Genomic DNA, 17,920 nt, shown 5'->3' with positions numbered 1-17,920 from the left:
TGGCAGTCTTGTTTCGGACAGAACAAAATTCTTCTGTTTTATTAATATAATTAAAGTAGAAAACTACTAAAATTTTAGGATGAATTATATTTATATATACATGTATATGACCGTAACCATAGTGGCCGGTGACACCAAACTCCCTCTGTGTTCTTACCTATAATTAACTCTAGTTCTAGCAGCGATTCATAGATGTCGCATTTGATGTTTTGATTGTAGTAGTAAGCGTACAAATGGTCATGTCCTCGCGCACGCGGATCTCGAGTTACGTTGTTGATAACAGAATATAGAATTATTAAGAGGCTAAGTAGTATATGATATACAATAAGTTACAGAATAACGACAGATTATACAATTTTCCATATATCATAATTTTTACATTGGTTTTAAATGAAAAACAATGAAAATTATTAATCTAATTATTTATACAACATATTTATACAACAATTATTTGTGTTTATAGAGATTAATGTTCTCAGTACATTTATTTTCTAAATTAATACATAAGTTTGTAGGTATACAACATATTATGTTTCTGTATTTCACAAAGATTTATGGATTAGATATATCATTACTTAAAAACCACATTGATATTCAATTCTATTATAAACGAAGTTCAAAAAAGATTCGAATATATATGTAGTGCATTTTAAATAAATTATAAAGGCAGCATATTTTAATACGTTGTTAAATTAATATTAAGTTTGACTATATTAGTTAACAATTATTATTTATCTGATTCTCACATGTTATTCACTTAATTACTTTTATTGAAGTCATTTGCATTTTTAGTGTGGAACATGTCCAATATTATATCCATTATAAATAGAAATCATTGTTTGAAACAAAACGTGTTGTTACAAACTTGTGTAAGGCATTCAAGTTCTACAGAACAAACGCCAGCTACGTATTGTTCGGAATTGGTTAGGTATTTTATAGTTACTGATAATGAATATATATATAGTAGTTGACAGTCATAGTTATTTTAGATGTTTACATGCTGTTCATTTTAAATGTTATATTATTTCTAGCATTATTTGTTATTATATAAGTGAACAATTAAATAAATGAGAAAATGTTAACAATTATACTTTGAGAAAACATTAAATTTCCCAAAGCTGTAAAACAATTAATAAATAATCAAGGATATATATATATAGAAAGTCATTAAATAAATTGTTACTTTTTACATTGTTAATTTCTTTCAGAAAACATGATTATGAAAACTTCCTGTGTACATTGCTATTATCAAACAAAAATGAAGCAGCCGCATTTGCAATTCGTGCATTTAATGTTGAAGTAGCTCAAGTAAGAGATCAAGTGCGTGATTATAGAATAGGAGAAATGAGATTACAATTTTGGTCAGATGCAATAAATAATACATATAAAGGAAATCCTCCAAGAAATCCTGTTATGTTGGAGTTACATAGAGTATGATCTTATTTTCTTATCTCTTTGGTTCTCTGTACTATTTATTGTCCCACAAATTATAATAATTGTAAGAACAATCTTTGCAGATTTTACAGAAACATTCTCTTTCTAAACATTATTTCAAACGTTTAATTGATATAAGGCTTGATAAACTTCGGGATTATTCATTTCATAATATGAGTGAAATAGAAAAATATGCGGAATACAGTAGTTCTTCCATTTACTATCTTCTTTTACAAGCACACGGTGTAAATAATATTAATGCTGATCATGCTGCCAGTCATTTAGGGAAGGCACATGGCATTGTCAACTTACTTCGATCGATTCCTTATAATGCCAGTAAAAGAGTGAATATGTTACCACAAGATATTTTAATGAAACACAGTGTTTCTACAGAAGCTGTATTACAGGGCCAATCCAGTAAAAATCTTCAAGATGTAATATATGATGTAGCTTCCTATGGAAAATTACATCTGGATGCTGTAAGTACATATCAAGTGCAGAATTAAAATGGAATGGATAAAGTAGAGAATGAAAAAAAGGAACGGATTACATTTGATCTTTTATATTTTAATATACTATAAAAGTTTTCTTATTTTTAGACAATTTCTCTTAAACATAGTATGGGAAAAGAAGCAAATTTAATCTTTTTACCAATAATTTGTTTGCAAAAGTATTTAAATAAATTAAGAAAAGCAGACTTTGATGTCTTTAATGCAAAACTACAGAAGAAAGATAATTTACTTCCTCTATACTTGTATTGGAGAAGTTTTATGTATTAAATTTGACATACTTTTAGTTAAGATTATCTTTTGGTTAAAGTATTGTAGAATATTTGAAATAATAATTATATCATAATACAGTTAAACTAAATATTATTTTAGTACCTTATAAGAATAAGAGAATTTCAACACGTTATTAATTTTAACAGTTTACTTTTGTAATATACGTTTTAATTATTAAGTTTATATAGAATATATAGGAGTAATGAGAAAATTAATCGACAAACCTTTTGATAAAAACTTTTCTCCATATTTTATTAGAACAAATCTGTAGGATTAAAATAATTAAGTAATTTACATTGTGTGTGTTTGTGTGTATTCTATTCATTTTTGCTCAACGTTATGTGCTTTTATGGGAACTCGTATTTTTTTAAAACTGAGAGTAATAAAGTAATTCCGATTGTAAAAACCATCTGAAGGATAACGCAAAATAAAAATTTGTATTGGACTGTGTAATATTGCATAATCTATTTATAATAATTAAGCAACAGTTTCTAAAACTTCAACTAAAATATATCTGTTTTATACATTATGAAAATAACTTGTATAATTTTCACATTCCATTTCTGTAGTATTCAAAGATAAGTCACCAGTACTACAAGGTATTGTAGGTATATTTGAACCTTGAACAGTGAAACCGTGATAATCTTCTTGTTCTGATTCTGTAGAACATGGTAAATTCAAATGGGTAGATGCTAGTAGTTCATTTGTAGATTTGTCCTGTTGTGTGTCAAAATCACTTTGTGTATCCAAACTTATAAGACTCGTTTCATCCTCTGCTTTGCTTACATCGAAACTGTCATCACCAATGAAAGAAGGAAAATCAAAAGTGGGAGATGGTGTAATACAATCTTCTATTAAAGAAGTTCTCACGTCGTTTTGTGGTGTGGAATTATTAATTGTGGCAGGGCAGACCTGTTGTTACCAGTAACTATTTATAATGAATTTTTTAATTAAAAATTTGTTAATTAAAAAGATTTCTTACTTGTGGAATAATTGGAGGTGGTAACTGATAACTTTCAATATCTTCGCAATCTAAATTAGTAGGCAATCTTTGGCTATGTGTAATTAACAATGGAGTTCTGTCTAAAACCGTGTTCACTTCTGACTTCATTTCATCCTGAAATTGTAACATCTTTTCTTTTAAGTTTAATGCTTCAGTCATTATTTCTGCAGTTTTGGCTTTCATTTCATCAAGGAGGGTTATATCTTCGCACATTAAGTGCAGACTCTGCACATACATGAAAATAAATTATACTAAAAGTTATTATACTAATTAGTAATTTAATATCATTAAAGAATAATGTAGTATGTACTTCACATATCATTAAAGCAGATTCCCATGTATTAGCAGGTACACGTTCTCCGGACATATAAGCATTAAAATCTTTTTCGTCCATATTTAATGATTCAGCTGTCAAATTTTCAATAAAAGATACAGCACAACACTGAAATTATTATTATTATTATTATAGTTGTTGTTGTTATTTCATTACCTTAAATGTCATATAAGGAAAGCTAATTGTTTTTATTCATTGATTGTTTCATTATAAGATAGTAGTAACATTCTTGATAAATATTAAAATAAATGTTACCAGATTTGTGAAGTAATATCCACCTTCCCCTGTCATTAACCTGCTTGCATTACAGAACCTAGTAATGAAATTGATGTTACTTTTAAGACGAGCAGGATTAGCTTTTAGAACAATGAAAATTAAGGCAGGAAGGAATTCATCTGCAGATGCAGGCCCACCAACAGATTGTTGTAACATTACAAATATATTTCGACAACAATAAATAACGCAAGAAAGCTTTTCTTGTGGAGCTTTTGCGGAATCCATATTTAATAAATCTACAACAAATTAGGAAGCTATTATCAAATAATTGGTGAATAAATCTAACACATTCAATAATTGGAAATGTTGGAAATTAACATAACTGATTAAAACTTTTTTAATAACAAACCAGTTATGGAAGTATAAACAAGTTCTCTAACTTCAGAACTGGTTTCATGTATTCGACATTCCAAATTTTTTCCACTAACCCAGTTCAATTGCCGAATTCTGTAATTATCATAATTGTCATTCTATTTTATCTGAAATGTTATTAATTTGATTTATGAATAAGGCGAACCTCTTCTGTATTGCCAAATCTTTTTCTTCGTCGTTTGTAAAAGGTGGACAAAACAGAATTCTGTAGAGCAAAGTCATTGCATATCTTTCTACATAATCTAATAATTTTTCTTTAACTTCTGGCGATATATCTGAAATAGTAAATTAAAAATGTTCGTGTTTAAGACACTAATTTGTTAATGTCTAGATCATTTTAATATAAATCTATTTTTTCAATACCTGCATATTTAACACTATTTTCTAAACGTTTAGCAAATACTTGATAAAAAGTTTGTGTAATCTCTGAAAGTTCCTCTATTCTCTTCACATCTTTATTCTGCAGTATCTCAATTATAAATGAGTGCATACACTTTCTAACATCTTTTTCTACCGGTGTTTTAGCAATTATACCTATTAGGTCGCGGTTGTCAGCTTTTACTTTTTCAAGATCAGGATTATCTTTTGTTAATTCATGAAGTAATTCTTGGTACCCCTGTACTTTAGTAAAAATCAAAACATTCAGAATGATGTAAGTAATGTAAATAACATTTACAAAAAATCTGATAAAAGAAAGTATACATAAAATAACAATTAAATTTTTTTTAATATATATTGAGTAAATGTTTTACAAAAATCAAATACAAAGTTAAATATACTATAGGACAAATGTACCTTTTGCAACTGGTTTACGAAAAGATATATTTAATAACTTATACTTTTTCTCTTGTTGTACTTTCTTTTCCTCATATTTTTGATGTGCACTAATTGCATTCTTGTTAGAAGAGGCACTGAAACATTAATCAGATTGTAGCAATAAATATAAAAAATATACAAATCCATATATTTTAAGAAATAATTAATAAGTAGATTATTAACATTTACATGAAAATAAATATAACATTATATTAAAGCACAAAAAATTTGATGCACAAAAGAATGAAATCTAAATAGTACAATTTCTAATTGTTTTTCATGTATAAATACATGCATTATAAACATATTTAGTGTCAATTGAAACCTAATTCCATGTTAATTATCATTTTAATGCAATGTAATTGTTATCGCAAAGTTTACAATATAAAAAAATAACATTTCTAAAATTTTTACATTTACATATAGACATATGGCTTTAAAAATAAAAAAAAAATTTGGTATAATATAAATTGGCCTAATATAAATTGATCAATAAACGTATAAATCGTACCTCTGTCCGCAAACATTACATTCTGTTTCTGATCTTTGTTTTTGTAAATACTCTCGATAACATTTGCTACAATAACCTTCCCATTCGGCATTTCCATAAAATCCACAACCATTTTTACATTTAAGATCAGCTTCATCGATTCTTAAAGTGGGTGTTTTTATAGAGTACATTTTAACAAAACTTCTTGGATATTTTTACAATTCTTCTTTCTGTATAATTCACATTTTACTTGTACAACTCAGTTATTTCTATCTTTGACGCGGCATCAAGTTATACATACATAGTTAAAAATTTGGACATATGACAAACGTGAAAACGCATGCGTAAACCTTTCTGAAAAGTATGTGTATACATATATATATGCATACTGTATCACTAATTTATATCAATATTTATAAATGTGATTCTTATCCAATATATTCGAAATTTTAATTTAATATTTTAAGTTATATAGACAGGTGAATTCAGAACTCTCAATGATCATCTTACTATATAAATATTTAAATTATTATTAATTTTATTTATTTATTAGAAACGCATAAACGATTCTTATGTATGTATAGGCATATATAATTAATATGTAAAGAATATGATTATCTATAGTTATATAATGTCTTCAATATATAAAAGCTTCAATGAAGTTTAAAGTAAAAAGTTTGAAACATTTATATTACATACATGTAAAAGAAAATTTCTGTATAGAATAAAATTATCGGAGTTGAGATACTTATAATTAAATAACAGATTTTTATAATTTTAAGGAACTATTTATAATTTTTAACGTATAGTAAATATTTCATGATTAATAATTTTTAAATGTCTAAACCGGACAAGTTTACCTCTTAAAAAACATTTTTAATAAAATCATAGGAAATGCGATTGTTTCGAACTTTGCCGCTCTTTGTATTCAAGAGTATATGGTGAAAAATACCTCTGTATTTGAAAAGAAGACAGGGGTTATAATTTAGTTTCTCATTTAAAAAGTAAAAGGTTAAATGTCTTTTATATAGTGTGAGAGATTTTAAATATATATAGCAGAATGATGCACTGTGTAAGAACGTTTACTTTCAAACAGGTATATTTGCGTTTATAATAAAGAGATGTTAATTTAACCTCAAATATTTAAAAATAATAAGTAATTTTAATTTATCATATTATAAATAATTTCTTTGATTATTGACAAATTTTGTTCTTTTATATATGAAATATTGTGACTTTTATTTATTGATTTAGTTTTATATTCATAGTAATAGTATTTGTGTCTACATAATCGATTATGATCTATTTAATAATCTACTTTACGTAAGTCTATAATTATATATAAATTTTAATAATATACGGAGCATTTTTATATTATACATACGTTTAAATATATCTTATAATCTTATGTCTTTTCATTTATTTATTAGTTGTATTATTTTTATCCAGTCTTGTGAAAATATAAATTCTAAATGTAACTGTTATAATTTTATATTTATGGTATCTAATTAAATTATTCTTTCTTGATTTGATGGTTGATATGAAATATTTATGACAGAAAATACCATTAGCGTTGACATTAAAATATATCACAGAATGCAAGCTGGCTGATAATAGTGGCATCAACTTTTTAATCAGACCTCAATCTTGTCATTTTTATAAGAATGTACATACGTCTAAGAGTTTAGTTAAACCAATAAGTCAAATTGGAATAATTAAAACATTGTCACATAAGCTTGATCTTTTTAAAAAAAAAACTGTGAGTATGATTATTCATTGTAATTTTAATGTCTCCAAATATAATATCTATATGTTCGTAATATTCGTAATAATGTAATAATTATTTATATTTCTTTGTATTTTAGCATTTAAATGAATTGGGTTATGATTTGTATGGTGACATTCCTGATGGACTCAATTATTCGATATTTTACAAAGGCATGTTATTGCCTTTAATTTCTTATTAATTCTATTTGATGTGATTTGGTTAAGTGAATTAATTTTTGTAATTATTTAATCATTATTTTTATTTATTAGGTTTCAATATGCCAGATACATTTTTCTCTTGGTTCCTAGTCACAGAATTGCATGTTTGGATGTTAATGGTACGTTTCATGGCTGAAGGAGAGAAGGGCAAATTAGTTATAAGCAAAATGGTTGAGGCTATGTGGCATGATGTTCTTATAAGAGCAGAATTACTTGGTGTGAGTAATCAATAAATTGCGCGTTGTTATCTAGTTCTAATTTATCTTAATTTATTTATTTTTATATAGAAGTTTCATATCTCTAGTTTCATTTTTATTTCATTAAATTTAACTTCCACTAATCAGCTCATAATGTAAAATACTTACAATTTTTTATCACTAGCCAATGACTCCAAGAACAAAAAAAAGACAAGTAACAGAATTGTCATATCAATTTAATGCAGCTATAGTTGGTTATGATGAAGGAATCATGTCAGATGACAAGGTACTAGCTAATGCATTATGGAGAAGGTTCTTTTGCTTAGAATGTAACAATCCAGAACATCTAGAAAAACTTTTAATTTATGTTAGAAAACAGGTAATTAAAACATTGTCCTTTAATTAAATATTATATATTAACTCGATCATTGTGTTTTTAGATTAATGTGTTTGATAAAATTCCATCAGAAAAAGTTTTTGATAGATCAATAGCAAAATGGGTAGATTTGTAAGGTGTCAAACGAAGATCATTAATACTATTAAGAATTTGTAAATTTTAATTAGGTAAAATTCATATTACAAATATATTAAACTTACAATATAGCAAAATTTGATTTTTTATTTCAATTTTAATTTCAATTCTTTAAAATATTATCACATAGTTCAGTTTTTGAATGAACAATTATACGACATAAATACTGTTTCTTACAGTTCATATCACAACTTTCTTGCAATTTAGGTCCTGCTTGTTTGTAAAAGTTCCTACAATAAAAAATGAATTTTTACTATGAACCATTGTATGATGATTTGTACTACGAACCATATAATGAACCACTAAATAATGTACAATAATAGAATAATATTGCATGATATAACTTTTATTATAATTCTAACATACTTGTAATACTTATTTAATAGTGTTTCATTCTTTGCTGCTGTAGAGAGCCAATTATTTAAGGATTTAACAGATAAATCTGGAAGGTCATATTCTGTTTTAAAAGAATATGATTTATACCAGGTTGGTCTTACATGGATATTTTTATTGGCAGAACTGAGATCATATATCCAATTTTGGTAATCAGCTACTTCCTGTAAGAAAAGAAATTTGAACGTCTATTTGCTATTATTTTTATCCTAAATTAAAATAAAAAAAGTTATTTGTACATTTTTATAATCCAGTTAATTTTTTATCATATCATAAATGAATGAAAGAACAACTTACATAATTACTGCAATTTACTATATATATTTTATAATTTGGATTCAATTTTGAATAAGCTGTTATACTACCACCATTCCAGGCAACATTTTTTACTTTCATACCAGAATTATAAAATATTGCTATTTCATCATTATGAGTATGTCCATTGAATTCAGCTTTAATTATATGGGAAAATCTATCAACTATTCTTAAATATTCTCGTTTCCATGTTTTAAAACAGCTATTACTATTAGAGGGTATATGGGATAAAACATGTACAAATTCATCATTCCTCTCTGCTTCAGAAAGAATAGTTGCAAGCCAATGTAATTGATTATCAGGATCTTGCGGATTATACCAAAGCCACCTGTATAATAAAATAATTGAAAGAAATACGAAGAAAATCAATCACAAAATAAGTTATAAAATAGAATATAATTTTGATACATATTTTACTATTTTTCTACTATTTTTTCTTCTGCTAGTAACATTCTGTATAATAAAATTTATACAATTATAGCATTGTATTCATTTCACATACCAATTGTAAGAATAACACACATTGCTATTTAAAGCTATAATTCTAAATCCTCTTTTTGGGACAACAGTGTAATATCCTCCTTGAAGTATAGTAGAACGAGTATGTTCTGGTAACCATCCATATGCAATCCATAGGTCTGCCATTAATTTATAAAGCCAACTTGTAGATAAATTGTCTTGTGTTATATTTTTTGGTGCGAACCTACATATAATTCAGAAAATCGTCAATTATAACTAAAACAATATTCATTTACAGATCTAAAATATTTTCGTAATAATTCGTATAATTTCGTAATGTTTGTATGAAAATTTACAAAACAACTCGGGGAATGAATTTCAAAATACAGAATTTTGTAAAAACATATCTTATTTTGAAACACAATAAATAAAGAAACATTAATTTCATTAATTGAACGAATGTAAATTTTTGTTTATCTTTTAGAAAAGAGTGAGTTTATTTTACATAGAATCATTTATCTAATCTGATAAATTTATATACAAGTGTTATTAAATATTCTTTGTGTATAGTAGAGAATTTCATTGGAAATTTCAATAAACTTACTGATTTAAAGGATTTGATTCATGATTTCCAAATATTGGATATATTATAGTATCATTAAAAGTATCATGAATATATTCATAAATTTTTACAAGACTTTGTACATTTCCTTCCTTTGAAGTTTCCCATACTCCATGGTCTATAATATCACCAGTAAAATATATAAAATCTATATCCTGGGAATGAAATTAAATTTGATTTAAAATTAAAATTAAAAATCCATTTTTTAGCCATATTTAATATTTTTTGTATAAATCTTACTATGCATAGTTATCTACAATAACTAATTTAGATTTGAACTGAAGTAGAAGAAAAAATAAAAGCAAGATTTTAAGATTATATGTATTTTAGTTAAATATCTTATGAATACTAAATGAAGTATACATTAATCAGACATTAGCTGGATTTTGTTCCTTTTTTCTATACTAAATTAGTTACATTAGAGATTACCTGATGTGTATCTTTTATATGATTTAAGGCATCAGTGATTGCATGCCATGGGGTATCGCAGGAGTTATAATCTCCCCAAAAGCCAGCAAATGAAGTCATGTTAGGTTCGTTTTGTCCTTTTCGACAACAAACTGGTTCTCTACAAATTGAATTGCCATATGGTTCATAAAGAGGATCATAATGTAGGTCTGTTATTTGTAAAATTTTTATTTGCTCTTGTGTTTCATTATCAGTAATTATTGCATTAGAATTGTTATCAACATGAATATTCCAATCAAATTCAGGATCGCTTAAAGGACATGACTTTGATTCTAGAACGACGCCACAAACTGTATTTGCTGTTAAATTTGGTTTTGAATCTATTATGTACAGAACAATAGGCTATAAAAATAATAGAAAATTAAAATAATATATACATTAATAGTCAAATATTTTGATAAATCTAATTACATATGTACATATTACCAAGTTCAGTTCAACAACTCCTCTACACACTCTTTCGGTTTGAATATTGAGCAGTACACATAATTTTACTATTTTATCTTTTATATCTTCTTCTGACATTCCTTTACGTCGTAAATTGAAAAATGTTTTTAAAATTCCTCTACATATTGTACATATTTTAGTATCAGAATTTGCTGAAAAAGATCTCCAGTCAGAATTCTGAAGTTCTGTAGGAATTTTCAAGGATTTTATCATATCATTGAACAATTCTCCCTCATAGTCCAACTTGGTCCATAATTCAATTTCATTTGAAAACGAATTCACATCTATATCTGTTGATGAATTAGTTCGTTATTCTTTATTTTATTATATAGAGAAGTATTATAAATAATTACAATATATTGTTTTTATTGAACAATTGAAAGGAAGTTTATTCTCTATTAATTTCAATTAGCAGAAGAAAATTGGGTTGAATTGCTGAATAATTACCGCTTTATCGATTCCGATACCGTTGAAATATGTTATCAAGATCATCATTCTGAACAACTTTTTCATATACATACGACAGGATGATTCATCTAAGTGTTTAAGCTGAAATATTTTTGATACAATTAATTGTATCAAAAAATGTTTCAGACAAAAGTAGAATGACTTCAAAGGGGACATGGTCTGATGTTATTAATTTTTCTGTAGGTGGGCGCGTAAAGGATATGCGAAGGTCCTGTCACAGGATGGTCAGTTCTAGTTCTCAAGTTGTACACAAAAGTATGTTTAATATCAGATATGTGCATACTTCCTTTCCATGTTCTATACAAAATTGTAGATTAGATATTATAATCATTGTCTGTGTATGCGTATGTGTGTGTTTCCAAATTATAATTGTGTTGACGTAGTCGCGCTATTATCGGTATTGCGCCGCTACTATCCTTTAGATAGCCCAATCCTATTTACGTACCCCTTTACATTTGGAATTCAGTGACTGGAATTCTTATTATTTTTTTCATTGTTTATACGTCACTATGAAGATATTTAAAAAAATCCCGCTAGAATTCATGAGGAGGTAATAAATCGACAGTTTCACGCGGCGCATACGATACCAAACATACTTTTATGTATAACTTGAAAACTAAAACCGACAACCCGTTATACGTACCGGAAAAAATATTCAAAATGATGATGCTGATAACATATCTCAACAGCATCTATCAGGCATCTCTTAAATAGTAAACATTATTATTTTCATTGAAAAATAAAAGCAGTTTTATTATTTAAAATATACTTAGCCAATGTTGAGTATTATGTTGAATAAATTTCCAATGAAATAATTATTTAAATAGAGAGTTCAAATAAAAAACGCAAATAAATTATTTGTTATTTGGGTAAGTCTAAATATATTATTTAGAATAATTAAATTAACTGATATTTACAAATGAAGTGTTATCTTTTATTTATGATTTTTATTTATTTTAGTTATTTATTACACAAATATAACATTTCAATCAGAGAAATTACTGTAAATTACAATTTTTGATAATGTCCATTAGCTATGATGAATACATCAAAATGAAATAGATACGGAAAAATTCTTTATTTGTATATTATCATTCGTCTTTCGATTAAAGCCAAATAAAAAATAAAATTTCATTTGCAAATAAGAAATAATAAATAGATTAATGTTAGCATCTTAAATTACTTTTGTTTAAATTCAATTAAAAGAAACTTAATTCCTATTCACAGCTAAAATATTATTTTAATTTGTTATTTATTATTTAGTAGGTAAATCAAATTTTGAACTTAATTAACCAGAAAAAAACTGATTTAACCCTACCTTCTGGATGTCGGACGAGACTATTTATACTTAAAACTAATATACTCAAAATTAATTGTTGAAACCACATTACTGTTGTGTTCTACGAACATTCAATTAAACACTGCGTTCAGTTCGATACATTTTCGATCGTTTTCAGCTTTCATTATCTCGTTTCAGTGATGTTTTTTCCCACTGATAAATATCGCAATTGTCATCTCCTTGATATGCCTATTTCCCAATGCTTGTAGAATAACATTCTAAGATTGTGAAACAATTAGAATTTAAACGGAGAAAAAGAAGAAGAGTCTTGTACACTATATTGTATTTAATTTGATTTAGTTTGAATACTTACGTTCGGCATTCTAATCTATTTTTGATAAGTCAGAGGAGACGATCAATACAATACGATACGATACAATACAATACAATACAATACAATATAACATTATCATGGCAGTATGTGGATTTTATCTTGTGAAGTATTCTTTGTTTGTATACGACTTGCTTTATTTCATACGAAAAGATGTAAGCTTATAAAATGATATCTATTTTTATCACAGAACACTCTGAAAAATGTGATTAGATTATTTCATGTAGACTCTTTAACGTATCAATCTTTCTGCGTAAGGTTCATAGTAATAACAGTTGTCAATACCATCAAATGCTATCTTCATGTTGATTTGTGATAAGATAGGAATCAGATTCTTCTGGCTGATCGATTACTTTCTCTTAAGCGGACTTAAATACATCATTTTTTTAAACATAAAGCATCAATCAAAATCAATTGATTGATGTTCCATTCTATCTAAAATTAATCTGTTACTTAAACAAATATTTAAACAAGTTAACCCTTGAAATTTTAATTCATTTTTTAAACTTTTTTAACATGTACACATTTTATATTGTAAACAAACAGATGTAAAGAAAACGTAAAGTATTAAAATTATTTGGCCAACAATAAGTACCGTATTTAAAACGGTGTAGATGACAATGAATAATCAAGAATCGCGTGAATATTTATACTGGTTATCGATAGCAAACATGTGAAGATTAAAAGTTCATTTATACACAACCGAACTATGTCCGTTCTGTGCCCCTGCCGCGCCCCGTGCCCGAATCGGTCACCATAGTTTTAAATGTAGCACTTCATACATTATCAGTGTTGTGTCCATTCGTCATCCGTGGTCCGGATGTATCCCGGACATATTTTTTCTGTTCGCCGAACGGGCTCGAACTGTCACAGCCATAGTACGGACTTTTATAAAACTGGGTTTATACTAGTCAAATAGCATTCCAGTCCATTGTTCTAATCCAGCGATGGATCTTAACTGAAGTAATGTAAACAGCGTTTTCATTCCAGTACAATGTAGTCATCCCAGTAAGCGATCTAATTCAGTGACTGGATCGAAAGTCTACTTTTCAAATCCTCATCGATCGAGAACATGACATTCCAGCGTTACTGGAATCGTATGGATTCTAAATGGCTCAGTATTCATGGCTCAGTGTGAACTTAATTGTCACTGCAGTTTACCACTTTCAGCGGCACGAACAGGACTAGAATAACATAGATATCGACCGATTGTCATTCAAACAAATGGGATATAATGTTTGGACTAAAGTTGGGTTTACACTAATTCAGTCGATGGATTCAGTGATTGCATACCAATGGTTTAATTGAAAATTGTTCGATGTCTACGTTGTTTCAGTCTTTTTTGAACTGCTGAAAGTGGTGAATTGAAAGTGATAATGGATTTACACAAAAAAAAACTGATAAAACGATATATGAAACATAATATCGCTATAATATAAAGTTTGAAGAATTATTATCCTTAATCTCAAGTAATATTTAACGTAACAACACAAAGAGATCAACAAAATTAATATTAGAAGTCACATTATCTTCCCTGACAGCTGGAAGTAATTATAAAAACCTCGGTCATTTCTTCGGGATATCTAAATCCTCTATATAAAAATTTGTACTAGAGGTCTGGCGCGAAATATGTAGAGCATTAAAAGGTTAGTTTAATCTGATTATTATTAATCATTGAAATAACGCAGATCATTTAATCGATATTTCGTTATCACGCTTTGAATTTCTTCTTGAGCTACGATACCTTGTTCAGTTGAAAGTTTTCGTAATTGTTTTGCGACGTGCTTTCCGAAAACATCGAATTCATCTTCTTCTTCTGCTCTGCATATGTCATTCTGTAGCAATTTCGCGCTGCTAACTATTGAAGATAGCCGTGACATTTTATTCTTTTTTGATTTCGTTTTAGGTGATTCTATTCCAGAACATATAGTAGGGGCTGCAGTAACATTATTTTCTGATTCAGACTGGGTACTGTCATTATTGTCCTGAAAATACAATTTTTAATTTTTTTTTTCTTTTTAATTAAAAATTAAAATCGAACAAGTTGACTCGTGACTAGTTGTGAGAAATCGACATAGAAGGGAAGAAGATTCTCGTTCTACGTATGAATGACATGCTACGAATATCTTAGACTGATACAGAGACACTCTACTCATCTCTGTCTATCTCGCAAGAACGAGAACTTTCTTGTTTTCAATGTTGATTTTTCATGACTCAATTATCGGACGGTTTTCTCTAGCAAGTGCCGAGGCCTGTTTACATGATCGTGCCCTGTGCAACTGGTTATGAAAAAATACAAGCTCATATATTACTACAGGTTGTGTAGTAATATATAAACATGCCGGAAAGATGATACCATTAACTCTATTTTCGTTCATGGTGATTGGAGATATCAAATTAATCCTTTTGAGAATATCACTCATCAGGACAATAATAATTCTACTTTGCCTGTCGGACAAAAAAGATCTCAGTTTACAAATTACTTGGCAATAACGGGAAACTTCTATGGCAGAACAACATGATACATTAATACATATCTACATTTCTTTTTTTAAATAATAAATAATAAATAATAAAGGTTATTAAAAATTGACTTACATGCGTTTTTCTTTTCACCACCACATTTTTTATAAAAGAGTCCAGCTCTGTGAACCATTTCATTTTAGGTTCATATACATTGTCACTAACACCAGATGTAGTTGACCTTTTAATCTTGTCTAATTCTAAGTAGTAAGTAGATCGAATAGACTTTATTTTATTTTTAACATCTTCTACGCCAAAACCTTCCATTTGCATATCTTCGCAAATCTTTTTCAAGGCAGATTCACGCATAGCCTTATTTTTATAATCTTTAGATGCGATGTCCCATAAGCACTCATGCTCTCTGTACAGAGTAACGAACTTAGAAGTTTGATTTTTGTTTAATTTTTTCGCCATTTTTAATTAAAAACACAAACTCGTGTACACTGTACTATGCTCCAACCAGCAATGGATATTGAACTGTCTAAACGATTCCAGTAACACTGGAATGCCGTATTCTCGATGGTGGAGGGGGGGGGGGGGGGGAGGTAAACTGGATTAAAAAGTAAATTTTAGAACCAGTCGTTGTGCCGGATTGCTTACTGGAATGACGGCACTGTACTAGAATGAAAACAAATGGATTGGATTATTGAACTAGAATGCTACTGGGCCAATATAAATTCAGCTCAAGATGTAATAGTACATCAAACCGATTGCTCTCATCTGGATCTCGTATTTTACTTTTAAGTGTTGATTTCATACTAAACTGTTAAATAAGGAAAAGAACACAATCTAACAACATTTCTTGGAAAGACGCGGAAGACGGTATTCTTGTGTTTACGTTGTCTTTATCTTTTATACGTTAAATTTGACAAATTAAAGTTAAAATATCTGCTAAATTAATTGTTTTCCAACATAAATAAGTATTGATACTTCCTTATAGATTAATGTATTAAAAAAAATGTATGGTTCCACTAAAAAGATAATAATGGTCTTGAAATCTTACTAAAAAAGATGACTTTCAGAAAAAACATTATATACCATTGCCTATATCCAGGGGTGGGTTGGTCATCGGGAGTTTGAGAAAATTCCCGGTGGACCGGTAGAGATCCGGCACCGCTTTACATAGAATTTAATTAATTAATAAACTAACAATGGAGGGCCAATCATGCCGATAAAATTTTAAGTCCTGTCTTTTTCCCTCGAAATACTGTAACTTTGAACTGTGGAACTTTTTCATACGACCATTGATAATGGAGATATGTAGATGTCCCAATTTATATGCCCCAGCCTGTATAATTGCTATTTATACTATTTATAATTTAAAAGAAAAATTTGATAAAATCATAGACCTTATAACTAGCAATAAAACTTACTTTAGGTAGTAAAACATTTGCAAATTAAATTCATATAAAAACAATGTATCTCGCTTAAATTGAACATTGTTCACTAATTAAGGAAAACAAACAATTAACTTCTTCATTGTCGATATATGAGTCATCGTGTAAGAACGTAAAGGTTGTGATATATTGATAAGAGCTTTCATTCCTCCGGTAAAAAACATCATTCGATTCAAAAGATCAGTCAAGTTTCATTCAATAAGAAATGAGTATGTAAAACGCATTTCATCATATTGATATATCACCATGTTGTAAATCTCGCTTTTTATTACCACAATGTGTGATTATTGAAAAAATTCGGCAGATTTTTTCAAAAGATTCAATAAGGATTATATTGTTATGAGTTCCCAGAGTACTAGAACAAAAATATATGACTATTATTACAGTTAAAGAAAGACTTAGAAAAGCTTTAGAGAGAAGTAATAAAAATAATTACATCCTTTTATAATATATAGGATGCCCCGCTTAACTCTGACACCTTTAATTGCTTTCTTATTTTTCATGGTACAAAAAAAATGTTTCGAGATAATATTATTGTACTTTACGTGGAAAATTAGGCGGTGATTATTAGAACTGCCATTTTAGATTTCGATAATCTTTTAATACGTTGTCGGGGGCATGATTCTAAACAACTTCGTTCTATACATGTTACTACTGCTCGGCTTAATTTCCGAGTTATTTATAAAAAACTGTCAGTATAATTATAATGAACTTTACCTATAATTGTGCGTCCGTGACAGCGTATGCGTTACTATTGACTGTTGACTGTTATTGTTACCTTATTTGTAATTTCATAGGAAAATTTAGTTTTAATTTAAATCACAACAATACTGAATCGATAACATCGCATGCGACACGAAAATGGTAATGGGAAGTCGGATGATCATCAAAATGTAGGACATGAAATAATATTGATCCTATCACACCTATTCTGTA

General features: G+C 28.0%; 5 protein-coding genes across 12 annotated transcripts; 2 read left to right on the top strand and 3 right to left on the bottom strand.

Annotated features, from left to right (window-relative positions):
* The first annotated feature begins 204 nt into the window (after positions 1 to 204).
* Positions 205 to 2,304, top strand: LOC126875185 (NADH dehydrogenase (ubiquinone) complex I, assembly factor 6). Of its 3 annotated transcripts, none has more exons than XM_050637949.1 (5): positions 205 to 511; positions 793 to 928; positions 1,209 to 1,431; positions 1,518 to 1,913; positions 2,034 to 2,304. In XM_050637949.1, exons 2-5 carry the CDS (start codon positions 801 to 803, stop codon positions 2,211 to 2,213), a joined length of 927 nt encoding a protein of 308 aa, XP_050493906.1. In that variant the 5' UTR covers positions 205 to 511; positions 793 to 800; the 3' UTR covers positions 2,214 to 2,304. The 3 variants fall into 3 exon arrangements, with proteins under 3 accessions (XP_050493906.1, XP_050493904.1, XP_050493905.1); XM_050637947.1 differs by having other exon boundaries at positions 205 to 515; XM_050637948.1 differs by having other exon boundaries at positions 220 to 264.
* Positions 2,305 to 2,441: 137 nt separating this feature from the next.
* On the bottom strand, positions 2,442 to 5,835 carry LOC126875166 (rab5 GDP/GTP exchange factor). Its single transcript, XM_050637893.1, has 9 exons — positions 5,529 to 5,835; positions 4,997 to 5,112; positions 4,565 to 4,822; positions 4,347 to 4,476; positions 4,179 to 4,276; positions 3,809 to 4,065; positions 3,530 to 3,661; positions 3,199 to 3,444; positions 2,442 to 3,128 (listed from the first exon to the last, which is right to left on the bottom strand). The coding sequence occupies exons 1-9, from the start codon at positions 5,696 to 5,698 to the stop codon at positions 2,736 to 2,738; spliced, it is 1,800 nt and encodes a 599-aa protein (XP_050493850.1). The 5' UTR covers positions 5,699 to 5,835; the 3' UTR covers positions 2,442 to 2,735.
* A 337-nt stretch (positions 5,836 to 6,172) lies between these two features.
* LOC126875196 (ubiquinol-cytochrome-c reductase complex assembly factor 1) lies at positions 6,173 to 12,160 on the top strand. 3 transcript variants are annotated; one of them, XR_007693268.1, is made up of 7 exons: positions 6,173 to 6,603; positions 7,066 to 7,266; positions 7,373 to 7,445; positions 7,545 to 7,711; positions 7,875 to 8,069; positions 8,131 to 8,254; positions 11,578 to 12,160. XR_007693268.1 is itself a non-coding variant. In XM_050637975.1 (6 exons), the coding sequence occupies exons 1-6, from the start codon at positions 6,568 to 6,570 to the stop codon at positions 8,200 to 8,202; spliced, it is 744 nt and encodes a 247-aa protein (XP_050493932.1). In that variant the 5' UTR covers positions 6,173 to 6,567; the 3' UTR covers positions 8,203 to 8,299. The 3 variants fall into 3 exon arrangements, 1 of the variants encoding a protein (XP_050493932.1); XR_007693267.1 differs by lacking the exon at positions 11,578 to 12,160 and adding an exon at positions 8,402 to 8,482; XM_050637975.1 differs by lacking the exon at positions 11,578 to 12,160 and having other exon boundaries at positions 8,131 to 8,299.
* LOC126875163 (sphingomyelin phosphodiesterase 1-like) lies at positions 8,290 to 16,774 on the bottom strand. 3 transcript variants are annotated; one of them, XM_050637892.1, is made up of 11 exons: positions 13,350 to 13,531; positions 13,047 to 13,260; positions 12,713 to 12,951; positions 11,374 to 11,475; positions 10,906 to 11,216; positions 10,441 to 10,821; positions 9,994 to 10,166; positions 9,433 to 9,633; positions 8,913 to 9,258; positions 8,589 to 8,779; positions 8,290 to 8,452 (listed from the first exon to the last, which is right to left on the bottom strand). In XM_050637892.1, the coding sequence occupies exons 5-11, from the start codon at positions 11,137 to 11,139 to the stop codon at positions 8,326 to 8,328; spliced, it is 1,653 nt and encodes a 550-aa protein (XP_050493849.1). In that variant the 5' UTR covers positions 11,140 to 11,216; positions 11,374 to 11,475; positions 12,713 to 12,951; positions 13,047 to 13,260; positions 13,350 to 13,531; the 3' UTR covers positions 8,290 to 8,325. The 3 variants fall into 3 exon arrangements, with proteins under 3 accessions (XP_050493849.1, XP_050493848.1, XP_050493847.1); XM_050637891.1 differs by lacking the exons at positions 11,374 to 11,475; positions 13,350 to 13,531 and adding an exon at positions 16,626 to 16,774; XM_050637890.1 differs by lacking the exon at positions 11,374 to 11,475.
* Positions 13,558 to 17,569, bottom strand: LOC126875200 (uncharacterized). Of its 2 annotated transcripts, XM_050637983.1 has the most exons (4): positions 17,421 to 17,569; positions 16,961 to 17,339; positions 15,663 to 16,205; positions 13,558 to 15,049 (listed from the first exon to the last, which is right to left on the bottom strand). In XM_050637983.1, the coding sequence occupies exons 3-4, from the start codon at positions 15,999 to 16,001 to the stop codon at positions 14,732 to 14,734; spliced, it is 657 nt and encodes a 218-aa protein (XP_050493940.1). In that variant the 5' UTR covers positions 16,002 to 16,205; positions 16,961 to 17,339; positions 17,421 to 17,569; the 3' UTR covers positions 13,558 to 14,731. The 2 variants fall into 2 exon arrangements, with proteins under 2 accessions (XP_050493940.1, XP_050493941.1); XM_050637984.1 differs by lacking the exons at positions 16,961 to 17,339; positions 17,421 to 17,569 and having other exon boundaries at positions 13,558 to 14,248; positions 14,809 to 15,049; positions 15,663 to 16,628.
* Between the last annotated feature and the right edge of the window lie 351 nt (positions 17,570 to 17,920).

Source organism: Bombus huntii, chromosome 17, assembly GCF_024542735.1.
Source record: "Bombus huntii isolate Logan2020A chromosome 17, iyBomHunt1.1, whole genome shotgun sequence".
NCBI lineage: Eukaryota > Metazoa > Arthropoda > Insecta > Hymenoptera > Apidae > Bombus > Bombus huntii.
Note: the sequence above shows the minus strand (reverse complement) of the source record. Positions and strands in the feature narration are given on the sequence as shown.